The sequence below is a fragment of the Propithecus coquereli genome, unplaced genomic scaffold (assembly GCF_000956105.1).
Source record: "Propithecus coquereli isolate 6110/MARCELLA unplaced genomic scaffold, Pcoq_1.0 Scaffold247, whole genome shotgun sequence".
In the NCBI taxonomy this organism is placed as follows: Eukaryota; Metazoa; Chordata; class Mammalia; order Primates; family Indriidae; genus Propithecus; species Propithecus coquereli.
In genome coordinates this window covers 1,958,544-1,968,211 of record NW_012148030.1, presented here as the reverse complement: position 1 = coordinate 1,968,211, position 9,668 = coordinate 1,958,544, and the positions used below count along the sequence as shown (strand labels likewise).

General features: G+C 39.2%; 1 protein-coding gene across 2 annotated transcripts in view; it reads right to left on the bottom strand.

The window, feature by feature from the left end:
* Positions 1 to 4,840: 4,840 nt before the first annotated feature.
* Positions 4,841 to 9,668, bottom strand: part of ENPP2 (ectonucleotide pyrophosphatase/phosphodiesterase 2) — a 95,565-nt gene continuing 90,737 nt past the window's right edge. The window contains exon 25 of one of the 2 annotated variants that reach the window (XM_012646560.1): positions 4,841 to 5,431. In XM_012646560.1, the coding sequence (XP_012502014.1) occupies positions 5,261 to 5,431 (171 nt within the window). In that variant the 3' untranslated portion in view covers positions 4,841 to 5,260. The remainder of the gene's footprint in view (positions 5,432 to 9,668) is intronic. The other variant, XM_012646561.1, reaches the window with a different exon arrangement.

The window sequence follows — 9,668 nt, the reverse complement described above, 5'->3', positions numbered from 1 at the left end:
AAATATATAGGTGGCAAATAATCACCAGAAAAGATGATTAACATCAGTAGTCATTAGGAAAATGCAAACAAACATCACAGTAAGGTACCATTCCTCATCTACTAGGATAGCTAAAATTAAGGCTACCATAGCAAGAGTTGGCAAGGACGTAAAGGCAGTGGAACGCTTATGTGCCACTAGTGGGACTGTAAAATACAATGGCCACTTTGGAAAACAGTTTGGCAGCTACTTAAAAAGTTGAATATATACCTATCTACCATATGATCAGGCCACCCCACACCTAGGTATTTACCAAAGAGAAATGAAAGCATATGTCCACACAAGAAAGCATACGTACGCACATGTTCCTAGCAGCTTTTTGGCTGCAATGGCTAAAAACTGAAAATAACCCAAATGTCCATCAAGAGACAAATAAACAAACATTGGTACATCTATACAAGGTAATACTACCCAGCAATTAAAAAGGAATGAACTGTTGACAACACGCAACAATTTGAATGAGTCTCAGAATAATTATGCTGAGTGGAAGAAGCCAGACAAGATTTACATACTGTAGTATTCCATTAGGATGAAACTCTATAAAATGCCAACTAATCTACACTGAAAGAAAGCAAATCATGGCTTGGGGATTAGGGAAGGGAGATGGTATGAGGTGGGTGTGAGAAAGAGGTAACTAAGGGGCCTGAGGAGACTTTTGGGTGTAATTGGATATGTTCACTGTCTTGATTGCGGCGAATTGTATCATGGGTATTTATATATGTCAAAATTGATCAAATCGAATACTTTAAGTATGTGCAGTTTATTTATGCCAGTTTTACATCAATAAAGCTGTTTTTTTAAAAAGAAGAAGCAGCAGCAGCCAAGGCTCATCTTTTCCACTTCTATTACATTCCAGTCAGACCTGGACATCCCTGCCAAGAGGGTCCAAGGGCATGCACTTCCTAGAAATGCAGCCCAAACAGGAAACACTGCCACCCCAGGTTGGACCTCCAGCAGTGCTCTCTTTACCCCAGCCTACGAACTTGAACATCTGAAGCCTCTTGCTCTTCCCGGTCCCATACACTCCCTCTCCTCAAAGCCATGGGAGAATTCCCATTGCCTTTACCACTTCCCACCCACACGCAGCCTGGCCCTGACTCAGCAGAGAGATAGTGAGGGACAGCTGAAGCAAGAGGAATACAAACAGGAGGAATCATCTGGACCCATCTGCAGCCACCCTCTTCCCAGCCACTGCAAGGAATAATGTGCACAGGAAGCTGGGAGCTGGGGCTTTTGGGCAGAGTTATGCAAACCCAGTTGGCACCAAACACCACTTTTGTTCAAAGATTTTTTTTAAAAAAATTCAACCCTCTTATAAACAATACAGAATGTTTTCACCCTTAGGAAACTATGTGGCTGCTTTCCTGGTTTACCCCATTACAATGAGTTCATTTTGGAGAGGCAGTTTCTGAATCAATCCACTGCAACAGGACCACCATGCTAGCAAGTGGTTTGCAACTTGCTCAATGAAAGCATGAATGGAGCAAGGGCTCAATAAAAAAAATATGTACATATATCCAGACTTAAAATAGTCTTCTAGACCTCATTTTAATAGAGTCCCTGTCCATTCAGGGCCTTTTATAAATAACTCCACAACTAATGACATGTGTTTATCGTCAAAGCCACTCACCTGAAGTTGATGTTCTCATCAAATTCATACACAGCAGTTGATGTTCTCTCTGGACATGGAGTTTATTTATAAGAAAGAAAGACTTGAGCTAAGTATAAATATAGAGCAGCAGCACTCAACTAAATTTGCACTGGTCTCCGCAGGAACCTTGGGTATACCTATTTGGAGACGAGTTCAATCTGAGGTGATATAGAAATCTAGCAAGGAGCTTGCAACTATGTTTTTTTTAAAAAATAGATTTAACCTTTCTCCCTTGTAATGCTATTGGGAAACAATTACAGCACTTAGTAAACAGACCCTCTCTTATCAAATGTATTTTTATGTGGCATTATATCTACAGCATAGTGTGTAATTATTACATATCCAGTTGAATATACTGAAATCTTAAATCAGATCCTGTCACACCCCTGCTTTCAACTTTTCAATTATTTCCCATTGCACTTAGAATAGAATCAAAATGCCTCAGTGGGGCCTATTGGACCTCAATGGTACCTGACCTGGTCCCTACCTGCCTCACCACTGTGTCCAGGCACACCCGTTTTCTTTCAGATCTTCACACATCCTAAGATCTTTCCTACTCCCAGTCCTTGGCCATGCACTTCCTTCTTGTCCCTATTCCTCTCAAGGCCACCTCTTCTCATTTCCCAGGTCTTGGCTGTAATGTCATCTATGAGGCCCTTCCCTTCCTCCTCCCCCTTGTCACTCTCCACCTGTTTAATGCTTTCACAGCACATATCTTAACTGAGCTTTGGAGGTGTTTAAAAAGTTCTCTTTCTCTTCTTAAAGTGCAAATTCTATGACATCAGGAACCATGTTTATGTTATACACTGTTTTACCCTCGACGGCAAGTAGAGATTGAGTATCCTTTACCCAAAATGCTTGGGACCAGAAATGTTTAGGATTTCGGATTTTTTTGAATTTTGGAATATTTGTATTATACCTGGGTTGAGCACTCCAAATCCAAAAATCTGAAATCTGAAATGCTCCAATGAGCATTTCCTTTGAGTATCACATCTGTGCTCAAAAAGTTTTAGATTTTGGAGCACTTCGGATTTCAGATTTACAAATTTGGGATGCTTAACCTGTGTAAGTACTGGCATTTAGTATATGCTCAATAAATTATTATTGAATTTTAAATGAATTATGAGCCATATTCTAATGCATTTATACCATACTTGCACTCTATCCCAAACTCCCAATCCAAATTCAAGCATTATTAAAAGTGATTTTTGCAGGGTTTTCTGGTGTGGAGCAGTCATACTTGGAAGCAAATATCTCAATTATCATCTCCTTCAAGCAAATAACTAGGGAATGCTAACACGTTAAGTACCTTGCTAGGGGCTGGGGCTTTAAATCCATGGTTCTCTAACTTGTGAGAGACACACAATCGAATACAAAGTAATGATTGCCATACAAGAGACAAGTATTAAGATAAAGCAGGTGTTTCTCAACCTTTGTTTTCATAGTCACCACCCTAATGAGCATTTTTAGGTATCTTTTTCCTAATCTCCCCCACAATAACATTTTATATACTGTTTATCTGTTTGTGTTGTGTGTATATCTGTGTTTTATAAATAAAAAGAATCTTTTTTGTTCAAAAAAAAAACGAATTCAAGCATTCTTTCCCATTGATATCTCCATTCTTTCCCCTTCTATAGAATTTTTCCTGAGCTTCCCATTTTTCAGCATTCGGACAAGCCATGTGAAATGCCAGAGACATGCCTATAACATAATAAGGGCTCAATAAATGCAACTACCACTAGTATTACTATGATCAATTCTTGCAATGTATTCCTATAGCTCTATTTCCCAAGCATCAGTTTTTCTCTTACCACCTTCATGACTTTTCATATATCCCTGATACCACTTGTTGTACTTTTTTTTTTTGAGACAGAGTCTCACTCTTTTTGCCCGGGTTAGAGTGAGTGCCGTGGTATCAGCCTCGCTCACAGCAACCTCACACTCCTGGGCTCAAGCAATCCTTCTGCCTCAGCCTCCCGAGTAGCTGGGACTACAGGCATGCGCCACCATGCCCGGCTAATTTCTGTATATTTTTAGTTGTCTGATTAATTTCTTTCTATTTTTAGTAGAGACGGGGTCTCGCTCTTGCTCAGGCTGGTTTCGAACTCCTGAGCTCAAACAATCCGCCCACCTCGGCCTCCCAGAGAGCTAGGATTACAGGCATGAGCCACCGCGCCCGGCCCATCTGTTGTACTTTTGATGTAAAGTATTTTTTATTTGACACAATGTCTTCCTTCTTAAATAAATGTATTTTAAAAAGAAAATTTATAGAAATTAAAAACCCATTTTACTGACTATAAAAGGGAGCAACTGTAAAAGTTAGAATGAAAATAAAACCATATGCTATTATCTTGTTTTCTCCTCCCCCTGTCCCCCAGGGGGGGCATTAGCAACTGTTCGAGATATGACAACATTAATGTTAGTCTTTCTCCATAATAGAATCAGGAGTGAACATTTTTGAATGACGTCCTTACTCCATGCATCATTAGTATTTAATGCCAGAACTATGTCCATCTGAAATCACCCCACACACCACTGAGACCCTTCTGTCATATTGTATTGTTAGTAAAACTTTTCAGTTGGCATTTATTATTCTTTTTTTTTCAGCTTTTTGTCTATTCTTTTTCCTTTTTTTATTTTTTATTTTTTTATCTCAGCATATTATGGGGGTACAAATGTTTAGGTTACAAATATTGCCTTTGCCCCACCCGAGTCAGAGCTGCAAGCGTGTCCGTCCATATTCTCTTATGTCTATATCTCATCTCACTGTCTTATTTCTCTTTATATCCTCCATGGTTCTTAGTTTGATACCTTGTACAGAATATATGCTTAATGCAGTTGAATTTAATCTAATACTTAAGAGTTTTGAAGCAACTTGATCAAGAGACTATTCTTCCAAACTTAAAAATATTTTTAAAGAGATGTGTTGGGAAAGTGCATTCTGGTTCCCCTTTCCCTTTGCCCTTCTGATTTCCCACAGATATGTACCTAAACCATCTCATCCAGACCACTGGAGTTAAACAGCATGGAAGCAACTAGGAAGAGGGCTCAGCACCAAAAAAAAAAAAAAGTGTTCCTTACATGCATGAATACACCTGAAGCAAACCCTCTAATTTATAAGTGAAATAAAATCCAAATAAAACCAGAAAAAACTGAATGTGTGATTTATTATGTTTAAGATCGGTTTATAAGGCTTAAATATGTCTGTCATAGTTAACAGCAAATGAATGCAACTTTACAAAATCAGTGTTTCGATACAGTACAGGACTAAATGTGGCAACTGTGCATTGGAAAATTAATATTTCCTCAATGCAAATATCAAATCTGCAGCACCATTTAGAAGCTTCCACTAAAAACTCAAGCTGCAGTATTTATTACAAGCTCTACTTAGAACACAAGACTATCTAAATCAAGCATTAGAGAAAAACAGTGGAGTCATTCAGGCATAATATGTCAGATCTGGTACAGGATTAAAATACTAACATTTTTTAAGGTTCTGGTTTAATAAATACAAAAACAATATAAAAATATACACCAGTTGATAAGACTGCACTGAAGATGATCAGAAAGTTAAATCTCGCTCTCATATGTATGCAGGTATGTCTTGAGTGTCAGAATTTCTGGATAGCTGCGGCTGGTCTTTCTGAAGAAATCCAGACTGGTGAGATGTTCGATGTCCCTCACCCGAGCTGTGTGCATCTTCATGAGTTCTTCTACCCATTTCGATTCATCCTCTGAGCTCTGCAATGGAAATCGAACACAATCAGAGTCAGAATTTTCCAGAGGAGCTTCTCCAAATGGTCAGTTTGCTCTAAGTCCACAAATGACTTCTACACACTCCTGCACACAGAGCCAATGCGTGTTGTTCCTTCCAGGCCTTTCTGCCTCTCTGCCGCATTCCTGTCGGTAATGTGCCACAAATACCTGCCCTTGGCTGTAAACATTTTCAACAGCAATTAGCTGTACCAAATAAACGAGACATGTGGTATGAGAGTGCATTTGACTCAATAGGTTCTCAGAACATAAATCAAAATTAGGAAAACCAAAGGCCCTGGAGAATTCGGTAATTTGTTTCTTTTCCCGGCTGTCAAATTGCAATGTTGAGCACAGAGCACGAGTAATTTGGAATACTACTCTGCCTCCCAAGTAAAGTGAAGAACTTATTCCTGATGCACAAAATTATGTGTGTGCATTCCTAGTTTTTTTTTTTTTTTTAAAAAAACCCACTACATCAACTACATCATCTCTTAGAATGCAATGAATTGATATTGGAATAATGTGTTTGACTTAAAGCAGCCGAATTGGTACACCTGGCACCCTGGGGCCCAAGAAGCCTGAGCTAGAAATGTGGGTCTAGTGTTTTTTGGCTATGAGACTTTGGTCAAGCTACTTGACTTCTCGAGGCCTCAGTTTCTTCATTGGTTCACAAGGATAATAATGCTAATTTCTGCCATTCCTTGGGAGGAAGGAAGAAGGAGAAGGAAGAAAGAAAAGGGAAAAAAGAGAAAGTAAGGAAACACCATGGAAGAAAGGAAGGAAATCTCTTTCTGTCTTAGCTGCTTGCCAAAAACTGCCTCATCGGCACGAGTTCCAGGTGAAAGACCTTCGGATGTTCCACGTTGAACAACTTATATCATGGTCAACTTAAAACTAAAAGATAATTCAGGTGTAGCAGTTCTTTGTATCTCAAAAATATCTTCTTTCACTTTTGAGGGAAAGAATAAGTTCTGAGAGCCCTGTGAATTATGGAGAAGTGCCTACCTTCATTAGCAGACATGGAGCAAGAAGGCCTTTGCAAATAATTTCATTCACGAATGCCCCAGGAATTGCAATGGTTCCCAAGAGCCTTTCTACAATCTGAAGGGTGGCTGCATGTTCCAAGGCTGAGAACGTTCAGACAGGCCCTCACCCAATTCTTTACCACTAGTGGTCTCAGTGAACTAGCCACCAAAGCCCAATAACCTGCAATACGTTTTCTCGGAAAGCTCCAACCCACGCAGACCTGGACAGGCGGATATAGCAGCTCGTGCCAGTGCTAAATGTGTTGCACAAGGGTGTTGGTTCAGGAAACTGACTTCTGGCCTTCCAAGGCAAAATGAAGAAATGGGAAGAAATTGCTTTTCGGACCAGGGAAGTAAGGATTTTAACCTTCCGTGCCCCACCCTCCTAACCCAACCTAACCAACATCTCTGTGATTCACAGGAAAGACCTAAATATAACTCTACCCACAACGGTGCTGACCAATCCTCAGTGTGACCATATAATTAACGAAGTAGGAGGTCTCCAGATGGGTCAGGACCCCCTCAGAGTAAGCAGGGCAAGCATGAGGCTGTATTTTGGGAGAATTTTTATATTCAGCTCATTTGTTTGATTTTTCAATGGTCAGTCAGTCCAATTTTTCCTTTGCAAATGCAGTCATTTGAATGTGTGGACAGGGGTAAAAAGGTTTTTCCTAATTTAAATAATGGTCAGCTGGGATTAGAAAAATTCTAAAAAAAAAAAAAATCTGTCTTTTGCTATTTCTTTCATTGGGAAGTGATTTGCCAATTCCACTGGAGGGGCATTCTCTTCTGGTTCTCACACACTAAAATCTGGTCTCCAGTTCATAATTAGGACATACTGGCTATTTTGTGTGAAGAAAATATCTTCTGCCTGGATGTCAGCTGGCAATCCACACAAGTATTTGCTGATGAAGACTATAGTGCAAGACGCAAAACTAATAATTTTTTTTTAAATTCATGTACACCAAGGTAGGAAGGAAAGGAAAAACTTTAAAAATAATAACTTAGAATATTAATTAATGCAAACAAAAGCACATTCCGTGAACTCACTTATTATTGTTTTTCTTGCTATGGACATTTATTTTTCGCCTGCCTTTTCTCCTTGAATTTCTCTCAAGCAGGGTCATGAATTCAAGCCCCAACAATTTTAAGGTAAACTTCTAAGCAAAGACATGTAATTATGTGAACAGGGTTTTCTTCAGTAAGAAGTATGCTGGCCATGAACTCTACAAGAAATACCTCCACACTCTGTGCACGGTCAGAAACCAGCAAGGACTGGGTGAGAAAGACTTGTGAAGACTTCGGTAGATTTCATTTTTCAGATGTCAGATTTGGGTTGCTAGAGAACATCTTTTGCCCTGAGTTTGGAAAAGTGTTTTTCAAACTCTCCCATCACCAAATTCCGCTAATGACAGAACTTGAACACGTAATCCCCAGGAATCTAAGTGTACCTTAAAAGGCCTATGATACATACAAAATGTCTTTGTAGTCTTTGCTTTATCTTAAAAGTGCATGGCAATTTTTAATTTCACTCCATAATATATGTATTTGATTTTTTCCAAAAATTTTACCTCCCCACAAGTTTTTAGTAAAACTGAAGCTCAGAGAGAGTATTTCATATTATAGAGGCAATATATCCCCTTGATACTCCATTAGCTACTCTTATGGCTATGAATGACCAAAATTGAGAAGGCCAAGCCAATAAGTTAGTTGATGACAGCTCGTTTCTCACTTGCAGTTTCCTCACTTCTCCACCTTCCATTCAATCATTTATAAAATCCTATTGATCCTTTGGTTATAATATTGCTGCCTTCCATCCTTCTTTTCAAATTTCCAGGACCATAACATTAGTTCAAGTTCTTTCACCCTCACTCCTGTGAATCCTGCCAAAGCCCTTTTGAGCACCACACTCAACCTCCTCCAATTCACATTTATCTCCCGAAAGCAGAGCCTAAAATGCTGCTGTAATTCTTCTGTGGGCTAGAATGTGCAATGGCGTGATCACAACCTCAAACTGCTGGGCTCGAGTGTTCCTCTGGGATCAGCCTCCTGAGTAGCTGGGACTACAGATGTGTGCCACCACACCCGGCTAATTATTTTGCGTAAAGAGAGGGTCTCGCTATTGCCAAGGCTGATCTTGAACACCTTCCCCCCTCAGCCTCCCAAAGTGCTAGGATGACTGGTGTGAGCCACGTACCCAGCCTAAAACGTTGCTTTTCTGATTAAACATTCTCCTTGGCTATCTAATGCCTGAGCAGTAAGAAAAGTTCCTAACGTCCCAAGGTTCTATTATAGAAGTCTGGTAAATTGGAAAGAGGACAGGATTTTGGAGTCAGAGGCCTTAAATCTAGAACTCTGCTTTCCTACTGACTAACCAAGTAACCATGCAATATACTTTCCCTTTATTAGCTATAGGTTTCTCAACAGTTATAATAAAAGGGCCAGGGAGAGATCATTTATATACATACCTGCCTCATAGAGTGATTATACTATTAGAAATAATTTAAGTAAAAAATCTGCACAGTGTTTGGATCATAACATGTACTCAATAAATGGTAATAGCTACTACTGCTACTATGACTCCTGTTACTACTACTGTTACTACCATTACTACTACTACGCTTTTAAATATTTGATTCCAAGCAACTTTTAAAATCTTATCTCAAAAAAAAAAAAAAATCTTATCTCCCACTACTGCCCTCATTTCCAATATTCTGGCCAAACTTAATAAGCTTTCTAGGCCATATTTCAAATTTCTAAATTTTTTTCTGCACACTCATTTTGCTTTGAATATTCGTAGCCACAATCTTCACCTTTGATTGAAGCCGTCAGCCAAAAGCTACCTTGCCTGCGAAGCTGACATTCTTCATGGAAGCTATTCTCATGGCTCTTAGCTTTTCAGTGTAGCAATTTCTATACCAATTTTATTCGCTACCCCACCCTGTAGACTGCCTAGAAGTAATGACTATGTGTAACACACTATTGTTTCTCCTAGACTATCTTATACAATTTAGGAATTTGAGTAATACTTGTTGACTAAAAATCCTCTTCTGTAGATTATATCCCTTCACCTTCTACTGTGAAAAACAAAAGCACAGAGACTATTACCTCTAAAATCAACCTGGGAGCACAGGCAATTCCATCATGTTAAAAAGACTTAAAGATTTTATGTGATTTGTCCCTGAGTACCAAATTAG